The sequence below is a fragment of the Pangasianodon hypophthalmus genome, chromosome 7 (assembly GCF_027358585.1).
Source record: "Pangasianodon hypophthalmus isolate fPanHyp1 chromosome 7, fPanHyp1.pri, whole genome shotgun sequence".
Classification (NCBI taxonomy): domain Eukaryota; kingdom Metazoa; phylum Chordata; class Actinopteri; order Siluriformes; family Pangasiidae; genus Pangasianodon; species Pangasianodon hypophthalmus.
The window spans coordinates 22,382,705-22,398,592 of NC_069716.1; the positions used below are offsets into that span (position 1 = coordinate 22,382,705).

The 15,888-nt window shown below is 37.1% G+C and overlaps 1 protein-coding gene across 1 annotated transcript; it reads right to left on the reverse strand.

The window, feature by feature from the left end:
• Nucleotides 1-51: 51 nt before the first annotated feature.
• sfxn5b (sideroflexin 5b) lies at nt 52-14,436 on the reverse strand. Its single transcript, XM_026917807.3, has 14 exons — nt 14,252-14,436; nt 8,565-8,633; nt 8,197-8,274; nt 7,789-7,815; nt 6,897-6,951; nt 5,369-5,394; nt 5,178-5,231; nt 4,148-4,204; nt 3,809-3,874; nt 3,527-3,617; nt 2,956-3,071; nt 2,666-2,751; nt 1,680-1,797; nt 52-1,467 (listed from the first exon to the last, which is right to left on the reverse strand). Exons 1-14 carry the CDS (start codon nt 14,306-14,308, stop codon nt 1,390-1,392), a joined length of 978 nt encoding a protein of 325 aa, XP_026773608.1. The 5' UTR covers nt 14,309-14,436; the 3' UTR covers nt 52-1,389.
• Between the last annotated feature and the right edge of the window lie 1,452 nt (nt 14,437-15,888).

The window sequence follows — 15,888 nt, forward strand, 5'->3', positions numbered from 1 at the left end:
ATATGACAGCGAGCAAAATAAAGAAGGATCGTAAATAAAGAAGACAACAGCTAAAAACAACAGGGTTGCAGACCCTTAAATATATTTGTCAATATTCTGTTATTAAAGTACCTGATTATAAGTGTTACAGCAAGTGCAAAAAACAAAAACAAAACACAATAAGAAAATCTCACATTCTCAAATCACAGTTCTCATAAAGGGAATGTTTTTGACACCAGTAGAAATATCAACGCAATACTCTGTCAGTTACAAAGTTGTAGTGAGTGTTACAAAGCTACAATGAGTTAATAAGAATATAAAACGAAAAAAAAGAATAAAGGAGACATTAAAACCTAACAATAAGTGAAGTTTCTAAACTGCATAAATGTCGACTAATTAGAAAGCCTTTGTGCATCTTAAAGGTTGCTATTATAGCATCAGATAATTAAACACTAATATTAGAAGAAATTTCACAGTTGTCTCAAATCTTAAAAACATGCAGAGACCCAGGTTTAACTTGTTTGTATGGAGTTTGCATTAATAATTGTACCTGTACTGTGGCAGAACACAAGTTATCCATATGCACATTGGCCTTTGATACAAAATGTTTCTGAATAGAAGCCCGGCCATGAATTCCAGCTGCGTGAAGCTCACAACGTACAATTTTTGTTAAGACTGGGTGACACAAGTGTTGATTTTCAGTACTGTGATTAGTGTTAACTGTCAGACCTCTTCTTTAACTGACACATACTGTTAGTTAGGAATCAGTCTAATATAACTCACTCAGAGTCTCTGGTGTTTTGAGGATGTCAAACTAGGCTAACAGAACACATTGCCGATTTAAAAATATGATTAAAAACTGTTTCCTGGTGTATTCACATTTTCAGAAAGCACCAGTGCACCACTGCTTCCATTAACCTTCCATAATTATTCTTCCAGAACACATTGCCGAATAAAATAATATTAAAAGCTGTTTCTTGGTGTATCCATACTTTCAGAAAGCACCAGTGCACCACTGCTTTCATTAATCTTCCATAATTAATCTTCCATTAATCTTAAAGTAATAAAAATGCTTGCCAGCTAAATTACAACAGAATATTGTTTAGTTTGTGAATTGGCCTTACCAAAACTGCAGCAAAGACTGTGCGACACTTTATAATACTAAACCTTTTGCATACTGTAAACTACATACTGTTATATATTATTCATTGTAATACAGATTAATGGCTTGAAGGTTAAGGTGATGTAGTTAACATGATGTAATTATTGCTCTTATGCTACAGTGTAATCCTTTCCAAACTCCACTGCACCTGCCTTGTTACATGACCATGAACAGCTGCTTAAACAGAATAATTTGTCTTCTGCTTCCTTTCCTCTCTATCTTTTGGCATCTCTCTCTCTTTGCTTTCTTCACAGTCCCTTGTTATAGGTCAGCACCTTGCAATCGGTTGCCATGGCAATTTCCGGCTCAAGGTGAGAAGCCTCGATCTGTGAAGTGTAAAAATTGATTAGCTCTGCCAAAACATCTACTATTCTTTGTGCAAACTTGCACAAAATATACACATTAATCTTGCTGTATTTGTAAGTGTCATGGGAGATGAGCTGTGAAAAATGATTCTTTACTAGAGAGAGTTCAAAATAATACTTTATTGTCCAAGATACACATAGAGTTACATAGAGCTGAAGGAGTGTGATCTTACTTGAGACATCTGTGGGAAGAGGCTTATGGCGAGAGGCAGAGAGAGACCGAACACGGCCAGGCACACTAAGCTGTGGACAGGCAGCATGAGCCGGCGATGGGCCTGCATCAGCGGCAGCCTGTGGGGAGAGAAACAGGAGGCAAGTATTTTTGGGAAATGTTCAACATCACAATACCAGGATACGCAAAAGCTGGAGTAACGCACTCAAAATGTTTCCTGGTATGATATAATCAAAAGTTGAATAAATTTTAGCTAATGTTAAAAGGTGTTATTAATTATATTTAACTGTATATGGTGTAAATATTAATACAGTTATTAATCTTGTTGCTTTTGGTGGTCAGGTTCAGTTACAGGCAGAAGCAGCAAAACTGCAAAAAGTAAGGAATAAAACACAATGGCACATACTGTTATAAAAAAATCAACAACGTGGTTGTGCGATGTCGCTCTTACAACCACAAAGTTGATTATTTTCCTATAATGGTATGTCCCAACATGTTTTATTCCTCTTACACACCAGGAATTTGCCATCAATTCCAGAGCTCTGTTGTATTTTATCTCTTTATAGTTATTATGCATGCTGTTGTGGAATTCCCGTTATCACTTAAAGGATAGCAGCCATAAACAGTTTCCTCACCAGCCACTCTTTTTTCTCTCTCATGAAGTTAATAATACAAAAAAAAATACAGCTTATCATTTTCCAAAGAAGCCCTCCATCCCACAGAATTTCCTGTGTCTGAAAATGTAGTTACAGCTTTTCTTCTGACACTGGAGACTCCTTCCAAAAATGCTATATAAATGTCTCCTCAAAGAAAGCCTCATTTTTATACTATTTATTTAAGAAAAAAATCAGTTTATGTGCACTGTATAGAAACAATGAGTAGGTTTTTTTGTAACAGCAACTACAACAAGCTGCTGTTATACAAAATTAACCAACACCTTCTAACCAAGTAAGCATTCAACAGAGCTGTGGTATAAAAAGTGAATACTTCTCCACAAAGGCCATGATGATAGGTGGGAGAACAAATATAGGCAGCGGCAGGACCACTCGTGTAAACGCTGTCTCCATCAGCGCCTGTGGAAAGGAAAATCACCAGTTACTACAGAAAACAATGAAGGAAAACAGAAATCTATTGAAATGAGATATCTGAACTCCAAAAAAAATCTTCATGATATAGCAAAACTTTTAATAAGTTCTTCAGTCCTATACAGTTGTATGTAGTGAGGCTTCAGATTACAGTTGCAACAGTACATAGGAATTTGTCACTGAATCACTCACATGTTTGGCTGCTATCCGCGAAGAGCCCACCACATTCCCATTGGAGTCTAGCACATCAATTCCCTCTGAGAGTTCGTTGTGTCTCATGAGAGCCACATTGCACACATTTGCACTAGCTGTAAAAAGGAGGCAATGGAAACATCAGTGGTCCTCAGCACACAAGAAGAGCTACGGTTTGTCAAGGTCATCCTGTAACACGTTCCTCTTATGCTGTATGAGGTATTTAGAGATACATAACGGCGCTGACAAAATGAGTAAAATAAATTATATGTTTATTAGGCCATGTAAGCAGGCCACGTTTAAGATTTTTTTTTTTTTTTTTACTGTATTTGCAGTTTGGTATCTGATAAAGAGCACAAATGCAATAATTTGTGATGCAGCATTTACATTTTGGGTTAAAAGTGGCCCAACTCTGCTTCTATATTTTTATTAATATGACATCGTTCTATCAAGTTATGGCAGCCAGATTTGTTTGAGTTCATCGCCGTCATTCCACAGCGATACATGCGCTAGATGAAGTGTTATGTGTGTGCCAGCATTGGGCTGCTATCAGGGATAGTACAGTACACACCTACAGCAGGGAAAGGAATGAATCTCTGTATGATGAGTCTGGTGGCTGGGTTAAATTTCCTGGATTTCTCTATAAGCACATTCAGACCCACCTAAAACAAAAGCCAGAGGAGTCAAAACTACTGAATAACAATTGAATAACATTCTTCACTGAATAACAGTGAATATCTATTAAGTAAGTTTAAGAATAGAATATACAGTAAATTAGTTTTTAATATGAAATGTCAAACAAACATAAGATATGGATCAACCAGAATGCCTTTAATAACTATAAGGAACAGACCGCAATTGAGACAGCACTCGTCACAGCTCCCAGGTAGCCCTGAATAAATCTGGATGTTGGCGTGGGCTGGGAAGAGAAAAGTATCAGTATCAGGCTAACAATCTCAAGTATCTGGAGACTACGCTGCAGACTTCTGAACACACACAAATATACACAGCCTGGCGTGCTGACAGTCTGGGGTCTGGGAGCAGATGCAGAACAGATGTCCTGCCTAAAGCAGCAACTAAAGCCCAGTCACACGGAAGTGACATAAAGCATCGCTTCACTGCAAGTCCATCTGCTTTAACATTAAATATTGTTGAAAAACTGACCTTAATAAAGTGAGTAAAGCCATTGTACCTTTGTGGCATTGCGGTTGGCGTAGTTTACACAAGCGTTATGGCTCTGGTTTAACCACTGTGGGGTAGACAGTATAATAGTTAGAAAGCCGGGTATAAGCATTTCTTTTCATTTTTTAGAGGTAAACATTGCTTAACCAACACTTCTTAAGCACAGACAGTCTGTGTAAAAGAAAGTAAGGAATTATTTTCAAAATGGGAGCAGATCCTTGCTACACCCAACACATAAATTGTCAGTCTCACATCTTGCAAAGTTGAGGACCAAACACATTTTCACACAATCCTACAGCACAGTCATTTGTGTAGATGTTCTTTAATCATGCATTTCATCGATGATTATACCACAGTGCTGTTGAACTCTCAAACTCAGAACGCTGATTAATTTTCCAGCTGTAATTCAAACCACAGGTTTATATTAATGTGCTTGTTCTAATATGTTATTGTTTCTATTGAGCTCATTCACAGGGACTTGTATGGCAGATGCTCCAAAAAATCTAAGACTGAAAATCAACAGACTAAAAAAGTGTTGTCTGCTGGTCCCTCCACAACACTAAATGTAACTATAAATGGGTTAAAAGTATGACACATCATTCTTTAATAAATTAAAAATTGTAATCAGTGACAAGTAGATGTGGTATAAGAGGAATAAAAAGACTTTGTGATTTTTTTTTGTAACAAAAACTATTAAATTTGGAGTGGTAACTGTAACTCTGCTTTGCATCGGGCTGTATCACAACCTGTGATCGATTATTTTCCTATAACAGCACACTCTGCCGTGTTTTACTTCCTACTTAATATATATTCTTGTCTGCATATTTTGTGTATATGCCTTAGTAATTTGTCTGTGTATTGACTGTATGTAATGTTTCTCTTTGTAAATCAAGCTTGCATATAAGAAAGTCACAGTGCAAATGAAACAACTTCTCTGTAGTAGTAGCAGCAGTAGTAGTAGTAGTGGTAGTAGTATTAGTAGTAGTAGTGGTAATACGAGTGGTAGTAGTATTAGTAGTAGTAGTGGTAGTAGTATTTACCTGCCAGAACACAGTGGATGCCAGAGTCTGGTTTGGGAGGAGAAGGCCAACCACCTGCAAGATACATGTGGACATTAACGATCTTTCTTTTACATTTTAGTGCTTCCAATAAAATACCTAAACCTTCCACATAAATTTGTAAGCACTAGAATAATTAAATTAACTTTCAGTAAAATTGTACAAACACTTACTATAGGTGTTCCAAATGGAACATAACCTAAGAAAGAAAAGAGCATTTGGTAGAAAAATAACAAAACTAATAGGGACACAAATAAAAAATATTTATTCCCTGGCACATTTAGTCCATTTATCTGAACTAGTGCAATAAAAAAACCAACCGCCTCTGCACACAAACTCATTGAAGTAATTTATACTTATGGCTATTGAGCTGTCTTTTTTACAGCATCTGCCTTTAGAACCGGCTTACACATGAACCATATCCCTGGAGCTACTTTAGATTAAAACTGTGATGAGTACATTTTTACCACTAGAATATACAGACCTCTTATCCAGACTGTAAAAGCTGTGAACATTCTGATGAAGATTTAAAGGGATTTAAGAGCGACATTAGCTCCTTTGCTTTAGGGTGCAATAGGAAAAACATGGATATTTATGCCAACGGCCTTATTTAAGCAGCATCTATCAGCAGCCTGCTCGAAATTCAACCTAGATGCTTTTAGCTTACCAAGAATGCCTAGTGGTCATTAAGCTCCATTCAAATGGGACCGTGTTTTATATATATTTATCTGAAATTTGTGAATATATTTAAATTTGTTAATATGTGAAATGTATGTGAATTTATTTTCACATGAAGTGAAATCTGAAATCTTTAAGAAGATTAAGAATTTACTTTTAACCTTGTCAAGATCAAGATCCTTAATGATTTACAGCATTAAAAAGATTCAAATAACACACATGAAGTAAACTTGACATTTTTTTTATAACACTTTGTTACAGGTTTATTAAATATGATAATTTTTTCATTTTCAGAAAGCAGCCAGTAAATGATATCTTTTTAGTATTACAAAATGTGAAAAAAGCAACAAAATACATTGTTGTTATTCCTAATTTATTTTATTGAGCTGTTTTTTTTCTGTTTTTTTTTCAAAATGCCACAAAATTTATGACAGCATTTAATGTTGCTAAGTTTAATTAGATTATGATTTTAGTCACACAAAGTGTTTACAAACACATCTGAGAGAAAATGTTGACATTTAATCAACATTTTCACTTTATAGTATATTTTATACCTTAGTCTTAGTCATTAGCTAGCTTATACTGAGGACCTATATCTCCCAGTTGCCTAGCAACAGTCCCACAACTTGCTATCAACTATGCTACATCTAGCCTGGGAGTGAGATGACTGGAACAAATCACAACTGCCCTCAGTGTAACCTTATTTCTGTTTGGTTAGGAGAACAGAGATTAAAGTTTTGGGGAGATGAAACATTTAAATGATAAAGAAAAGGTGCTGATGATTCATGCATTGTTGATTATGATGTGATGTTTTTACCTTTATTACATTTCTAAAACTGAAAATCTTAAGAAGTATAGAAATGATTTTTTTTTTTCAACACTATGAACACTAAAGTAAACTTTGTAAGCATCACACCTGATTCTGGTGTGCCCTAAACTGTGTTATAATAATAATAATAACAATAATAATAATAATAACAATAATAATAATAATAATAATAATAATAATTATGTATACCATACCTGACATGCGAAAAGGCATAAAGATCTTCTGCCCGGTGTCAGGGTGAATAATAGCCTGCGGTGGAATAAATAAATCTCACCCAGTTATTATATTGATATATATGTAGAGTGGATTAGGTAAATGTGATCAGGTAAAGCTGAACATATTCCTGGATCAGTGTCTCTTTTAACCAATTGCTTGCTTCCAGATCTGTTTGCCAACTGGAAAGCAATTGTGTAGATGTGCATTTCAATACATAACATTATGCAAAATAAGTATTAAAATGGTGACCAGCTGTATCTAAGCCCAAAAGAGCACTCTTAGTGTTACACAGATCAGCTAGCACAAAGTGAGTAATTGAAGATCGCAGCTTGAAATAAATATATGTGTGTGTGTGTGTGTGTATATATATATATATATATATATATATATATATATATATATATATTATATATAAATGAAGGACGTTGTTCATCATGTTGTGATTCATGTTGTGTTGTTATATGTTGTTTCAAGAATCAAGAATGCCCCAGTTAGCTAGCTACTCCTGCAAAGTACAAATATTGCTTGTTCGGGGGTTAAATGGCCAACTGCAGCCAAATGATCAATGTTTCAACATATTCAGCACATTGTCAAAACAATTTTGCTCAATTTATAAAATGTAGTGGTACAAAATAACGTCTGTGTCTGGATACTGATCTTCATAACATTACTCAAATTATTAGTTTATTTTCAAATGGACTAAGTAGGGGGCTCATACTAATGTATGCACTGTTTCAAAGACAGATAACAGTGACTGGTTAAAAGGATCACTGTTCCAGGAACAAAAGGGTGTAGATCCAGAAAAATCACAGGAAACCACATTCACTGACTGATTTAACATGAACAGTGAACATATAACATTTGTCTTACCTGTTTCACCTTCTGAGCCTCCCAGAGCTGAACAACAAATCACATTTTAAAATATTCGACAAAAACACTGAACAAAGGTCAAGTAAAGAGGAAAGCTGAAGTTTTTATATATATAGTACTGTGTAAAAGTCTTAACAACAACTTCAAGAATTCTGCAAATTCTGTAACACGAATATGACTTAAAAAATAAAATCAAGTATCAATAGTAACAGTTCTTCTGTCTTTGCAAGAAAAAATCCCAGACAACCTTAAATATGTTTTTTTTTTTAAATCAGAAACAAGGTCTATTAATTAGTATGGCTCATTACATAATATTCTACTATGAGTTATCTGGTTACTGACAGGTCCTGAAATAATGACAGGTCCTGAAAGTTGAAAGAGTTTAATCGTGTGTTTTGGCTGCTTCACCTGTTGATCTGTTGTTCCAGGAGGAAGAGTCCCATGTTTAAAATCATCCAGGAGAGCAACACATTGCTTTAAGTGAGCCTGGAAGGACGAATTCAGAAATAATTAATGTTTCATTCTAAATTTGAAGTCAATATATTCAAGTGAAGAGGTCAAACATTTTTAAAGTTAAATCAATAAACAACCTGAATCATGTGTCAAAATAGTACAAAAGGTTGTAGGACTGTAAAATTGACAATAAATCAAAACATAAAACATTGTAGTAAGGAGTCACTATAAACTTTAATAACCTTAAATACAAACAGACTACTGCTTTACCATTTTGAATGCATTTGCTTTACCATTTTGAATGTATAGAAACTGCTTTTTACCTCTGATACAAAAAGAGTTCTGGGGTCGATGATGTCTACAAAGTGTCTGAACCTGCCGAGGAAGGAGCTCTGCGGGAAAACAAAGACCAAATCATGAGCTGTTGATTTGATGCCAACCTTGCCCAAGGACTAAGAGCATGTAGCATGCATTTAATGCTGCACTGTAGTGATCTTGTTCTGCTTGTAAAAGCAGACTTAATTGATTCTTCTCGTGACAACATAACAGCAACAACCACCACAACAACACTAAAAACTATCTGCTATAAAAGACAGCAGACAGTAACAACAGCAATAAAGGTAAGACTGAATAAAAATATATAATTGCTGGATACTGACTGTGGGAAATAAGCAGGCAGAGTATATAAAAAGGAGGGAATAAACAAATAATGCTATATCAGTGTGATGTATGCAGGTGTGAAGTTTTGCTTCCCTAACAAGCATTTCCATGATCCTGCTACAGTGATCTTCTGTCTTCTCAGATCCAGGGTTCACTGAGTGCTCCTACAGTCAGTGGATCTAACACTGCTGCTCTGCATTAGAGCTCCACTGCTGGAGTCTCTGCCAGTGGGGTGCATGGCCTGAAAGTCTCTTGAGGCACACCCCATTGGTTACTGTGGGGTGACTTGGCCCCACACCTAATGGCTGGCCTAATAAAGGAGGGAAATGATAAACAGGATGGATGGAGGGGGTGACGTGACTCATTGGCAGACGAAAAGGGGTAGTATTTGGATGCCACTCAACCCACTACATAATGTAAAGCTTGTGCTGCCTCTGCAGGTTCATCTCTTTTAAATGTCCTAATTTAAAAACACCATAGCAAGCAAAAACAGGATTATACCAAAAACCATGATTCTGGGTTATATGGTTATCATGCTGTGAAATTTTGCATCAGTTTCTGGATGGGCTTATAAAATCAGAGGTTTACACCTCACCAACGCAACAAACAGATGTGAAATGGTTGTTTCCAAATGGGGCAGGGTTTTAAAAATAATGAACATGAACCATGCAAACATACCTAGTAATAATTCACAAATGTAGGTTTCACATTTGATGCAAATTAGCACAAATCTGTGTGGGAGGCTTTTTTTTCCAAAAGAAAATTGTTGAGATTTAATTAAATCAGGAAATCAGGAATATACGTTTTTAACCGTAGGCCTTATTTCACAAGAAATATACAGTCAGGTCCATTCATATTTGGACATTGACAAAATTATTGTTATTTTAGCTCTCTACCAAAGTATATTGAAGTTCAAATTAAATAATGTATATTACAGCACATTTGCCCCCCCCCCCCCCCCCCCTTTTTTTTAAGGGACCAAAAATATTGGACAAACTAACACTCAAATTATTTTAATTATTAATACTTGGAAGTGACTGCCTGAAGTCTGGAAGATATCACCAAATGCTGAGTTTCTTCCCTGAAGATGCTCTGCCAGGCCTTTACTGCAGCTGTCTTCAGTTCTGCTTGTTCATGGAGCATTCTGAGTTCAGCAAGTGAAATGCATGCTCCATTGGATTCAGGTCAGGTGATTGACTTGGCCACTGCAGAACATTCCACTTCTTTGCCTTAAAGTTGCTTTCGAAGTATGCTTTGAGTCATTGTCCATCTGCACTGTGAATGAATCCAACCAGTTTGAAAGCATTTGGCTGAATCTGAGCAGATAACATAGATAACATCCAGAATTCAGAATTCATCCTGCTGCTTTTGTCAGTAGTCACAGCTCACAATCACATCAGTAAATACAAGGGAACCAGTTCCATTATTTCCACAGCCATACATTCCCACACCATAAGAAGAGGTGATTATGTTTCAGATCATGAGCAGTTCCTTCCTTTCTCCATACTTCTCTTCCCATCATTCTGGTACAAGTTGATCCTTGTCTGTCCATACAATGTTGTTTCAGAAATGTACAGACATTTTTTTTAGATATATTTGGCAAACTCCAATCTGGTCTTCTTGTTTTTGAGGCTTACCAATGGTTTACATCTTGTGGTAAAACCTCTGTATCTGGTGAAGTCTCCTCTTGATTGTAGACATTGTCACATATGTCTGGAAGGTGTTCTTGATCTGGCCAACTGTTGTGAAGGGGTTTTTCTTCACTGCCAAATTTGGTTATTCTCTGCCTAACAGGATTTACTCCTTATTGTATTTTAAGGCAGAATCAGAATAAGTACAGCTTTATCAGTATGTAGCCATTTCAAATCACACTTCCCTTTTAATGGCTGCAAAACACAAAGCACATCAGTAAACAAAGCAGTAAACAGCAGTGCTCTCCGCTGAAAAAAATTATATATAAATATGCTTTGCTGCCTTGAAGTGTGATCTGAAATGGTGACATACTGAAGACCCAGAGCTGAAATGTTTGTGTAGCCTTCATATTAAATCACTGAACTGAGAAAATGTGTGTGGTCTTCATTCTTCATTAGATATAAACATGCAGAAAACATTTAGTTAGCTCTGTGACAGTGTTTGAGTCTTGAGTCTAGCTTGGTGACTACTGCTGTCGACTTTCCCTTTTCCTTGTTTCATGCTGTTTTAGAGGCCCAGTGGCAGGACATGCCAAGGGTTTATTTGGCAAACAGCACACAGTGAGACACCACCAGTTTCAGTTAGCTGCATCTAAGCTATTTACCTCTCATGGTACAAAGAATAAAGAAAATACATGAAGAAAATATAGCTCTCAGCATACTGTGGCTGTGAGTTTTTCTTTCTTTTCGGCAACTGGAAAGACCAAAAATATGCCAACCTCACAGCTTTCCCCACTAATGCTGTTTGTAGGCACTGTTTTTCCTCTGGTATGTGTGCGGAAGTCTGTGGGAGAAGACACTTGTTAATAATGCATGTGCTTCTTCTCTCTGGAGAATACTCCTCACAGATCACAGAGATGCAGCTAGCTCGAGCCCTGCAAGAACAAAAAAAAAACCCTACTGCATCCTTCAGCTGTCCTCAATCCATCTATAAACAGCAGCAAGGAGACCAGAGGCCTGTATGGGCAGGAATCTGTGCCATATTTTAAAGAACAATATAAAATGCAATAAGCACATAGAGCTGCTAACACAAAGTAAAACCTTTATTACCCGGTTCTCTCATTGCATAATGTTCATCCTGGATTTACCGGTAAGGAATAAAAATGCATCCACCTTGAAATGTAATGCACTCAACTGCACCTCATTACATTACAAAATGTAATTTATTACATTTATTTTTATGCTATAATTATGTAATTTTTTATTTATTTTACATTATTATTTTACTCTGATTGCATTAATAAACTTACAGAAGGCTTTGTCTGAGTATGGTTTGGCATCCGAAACTGAAAGGCATTGTACCCCTTATATATATATATCTTCACATTGCACAGCGCACAAGCGTGTGTTTGCGAGGAGCATCTGAAGAGGTCTGAACACAGGAGTGTAATTATTAGCTGTTTGTTTGCAAGGAATATAATCTGATGGTGCATGCTGTCTTAGAAAAATGATCAAATTAATAAAGACAGCTCGTCACGTTACTGAGAAAGCACAAATTTCTTTGTCCTTAATACTTTTCCATGATGATAAACTTACTGACCGTTACAAAGCACTGGCATTAGAGACTCCTTCCTTAAGTATTAACCATCTCCTTAACTACACCTACATATCAACAATTATACATTTTTCTTGGTTAAATAACAATACTCCTTTTAATCCATTTATTAGACTTAGATTATGTAGAGTGTCTGCCATATAAGTGTGAATCAGCTGTTACTATAGAAACAATGATATATAAAAATAAGCACATTAATTGAAACCTGTGATTTGAATTACAGTCTGCAGCTGATGTTACAGAAGATTAATCCACACATTCTGACCAGTCTGATTTGAGACTTTTATAACAGCAGTTAGTCAGCTCCTGTTAACACCTACTAATCATATTTATTTAGTCACACAGTGAAATGTAATCTAAAGTTCCAAAGACACCTCAGAAAGACTGTGATTCACAATTTTGGCATGCAATCGATTCCTTCTATTTACATTTTCCAAGCATGGAAATTAGCCATACAGCCCTTTTTCCTTAAAAGGAAATCATGTTTGGGGATCACTTCCTAGAGGAAATCCTAGAGGGAGTGGGGTCGCTCAGTTGCAATTCCTTTCTGCCTCACAGACAGCAGAAAGCTGTTAAAATTGCAAACAGCTCCTGAAAATTCCGACACAAATTCAGCAATGCATTATTTAAATGCAATTCCTTCAGTATGTGAAAACAATTTAATAAAGGTTTTGTTTTTGTGTCTATAAAATAGTAATGTATTGCATTTCATATTGTTTCAAGGAAATGACTGCACTGAAATGTAGCACGTTTAAATTCCTGTGTATAAATCAGATATCGGGCCATTTGTAACACACCTATTTAGTCCTGGACTAAATAACACACACCAGGGCACATTCTGATTTATAGTTTTATACTATATACACTACACTGGAGACCCTCTTCCAGAATTTAAAACCATCCTGAAATAATACAATGAAACAAAACATTGCATTTTTTAAATATTTTCTTGGTGCTCTTTACAACGCCATGATTGCCCTGGATCGATCAATCAGCCAATACCTATGATCTCAATAACAATGACAAGGTTTTTAACTTTGAGGTGAAAGCTATCAGACAACACCATCTATAGGGAGGTGCAATCAAGAGGAACATTGCACTTTAGTCCCAAAGCAAGCCAAGAACAAAGGAGCACAAATAGAAAATCATGGCTAGGGAAACAGGTTTATTGTACATTTTCACCCTTTGCCCTGTTTTCAAAGACTCCAAAGTCTGCACTAGATAGGCTGGACTACTCCCAATGCGGCTCAGAAAGAAGCCTTTGGCAAACATTAGCCAATCCAAAACACACTGGTTGTCATGTAGACTGTATCTAGCCTATGAATGGATGATAGTGAGAATGCTGAAGATCTGGAGGCACATGTCGGATGGTCAGGCGCTATCTGAGTGGCCGTGTTAATGAGAGGTGACCGTGGCGTTGCCATGGAGAATCCCCAGGTTTTAAATAGACACTCATTCATCTGACCGTGGCGAAGCTCTACTGATGCAGGGCGCTTGTGAAAGACGGAAGGCTGAAGACAAGCCGTTACTTTGCATTCTTCTCACTGATGTGACCCAGATTTCATAAAACAGGATCAGGAGGAAAAAGGACGAGTAATTTGCTTTCTGTATGCAGATCATGCATGGGTAGAAACTGAAGCAGATACATGAGTGAACATGAAGCTGAACTTGTGGGAAGTAATCACAGGCTGCAACTGGTGTGAGTTCATTTGTGTTTAACTGAAAGAAAACAAACAGAACAAACAAACAAACAGACAAAAAAACCAGCGACTGCACAACTAATCAGATAAATGAGTAACACAGAGTATGTTTCATCTGCAAATGCAAGCCAAACACTGCTGAGCTGACATTTTTTCAGCACTATTCCCTGCTGTGAATTCTCCCAATTGTAAGGAAGAGCAGGCGATTCTGCAGGAGAGGAAAGCGGCAACTTTTAATCAAATCCTGGTGCCATGATGATGATGATGATGATAATGATCATGGTGATGATGGATAGATACAGACAAAGATGTTGTTGTTCATCAGCGCCCACCGAGGCTGACACACAAAGCTGCAGTTTGCTGGGAAGATAACGGAAAGCACTTGACAGAGCCTGGAGTCCTACCTGATCATACCGCGGCTGTCCGAGCTGAAACGCAGGATAAACTGCAGCCTCGCTCATTCCTGCAGCCGAGAGCAAGCGCTAAGTAACAACAACGCTCCAGAGACGGCTTTTTAAACAAGAGTCAACTCGGAGTACGAAAGTAATGAAGCAATCAACCGCAAAGCTACATGGGAGATGTAGTTTCCTGTTGTTAACTCCCGCGCGCAACCCAATGAGGCCAGGATTTCTCCAAAGGCGCGTGGAGGGAGTGGCTGCCAGAGCCTCACACTCACCTCATCACTTCATGCTGAATTAGACTAAACAGAGGAGAGTTGGCTAAAACCCAAATAAGGAAATAAAAATAAGTGTTTTTCTATCTTAAAGAATTCCAAGTAGAACCTATGCAGGAAGTTAGGAACACTTAACAATTCAAACAACACTTAAAGAACCTTTAGAAAAGGAGTAGTTTTGTCTGAGTCTATTCTGACCTTCTTTTTCCAGTGTAAGTGTTTTACATAATTCATTTTCATTTAATCACTTAGTTAATGGCTATCACACAGCGTAAGGAATAAACCACTTCAGGATGTGCTGTTACAGTGAAATAATCAGTCACAGGGTTGCAAACCAATGTGAATATTCCCACCTTGCACCCAGTGTTCCCAGGAGAGGCTCCAGGCCCACCCCGGCCCTGACCAGGATAAAGCCATTAATCAACATGAATGAATGAATGTACTACACTGATTTAGTCAAATGCATTCATTTTTCTAAAGAATTCCTAGAAACATATGAGGCGTAAATTCACTATATATAGGTTTGTGAACACCTAACTATTACATTCATATGGTATTTTGGAACATCCCATTCCAGATTTAGTCCCCCTTTGCTATTATAATAACCTCCACTCTTCTGGGAAGGCTTTCCACTAGATTTTAGAACATGGCTGTGGGCAGTTGCCCATTCACCCACAAGAATATTAGTGGTGTTGAGCACTGATGTTGGGCGACGAGGCCTGGGGTGCAGTCAGTGTTCCAGTTCATTCCAAAGGTGTTCAGTGGGGTTGAGGTCAGGACTCTGTGCAGGACACTCGAATTCTTCCACATCATGGAACTGACTTTGTGCACAGGGGCATTGTCATGCTGGAACAGAATTGGTCTTGAACCTTTAGTTCCAATAAAGGAAAATCTTAAAGCTGCAGCATATAAAGACATTCTATACAATTGTGTGTTTCAAACTCTGTTGCAACAGTTTGGGGAGGAACCCCAATATAGATGTGACGGTCAAGTGTTCACAAACTTTTGGCCATATAGTGTATATACCTACAACTAAAATGTCCTTATATAAGTTTATACATGACGCAACAGTAAAACTTAGATGAACATACCTGAAATGTATTATCTTTATATTATAAATTACAGAGGAGAATTGGTTTAAATGTAAACAATGTGGCTCGTGCAAAATTGCTAATCAAAATTCTTCTGAATGCAGCTTTACTTTGGAAGCAGGAGGAAATTGATTGGAGCAAAACAGCAAGGGCTGGAGCTTTCATTTTTAACACTGTGTGTAACACTGTCTAAAACACTTACTACCAGCAAAGTCATTGTCTTGAAATAACTTGATGAGTGACTGTGGGGATTTAGACTGAAAAGTTTGATAACTAC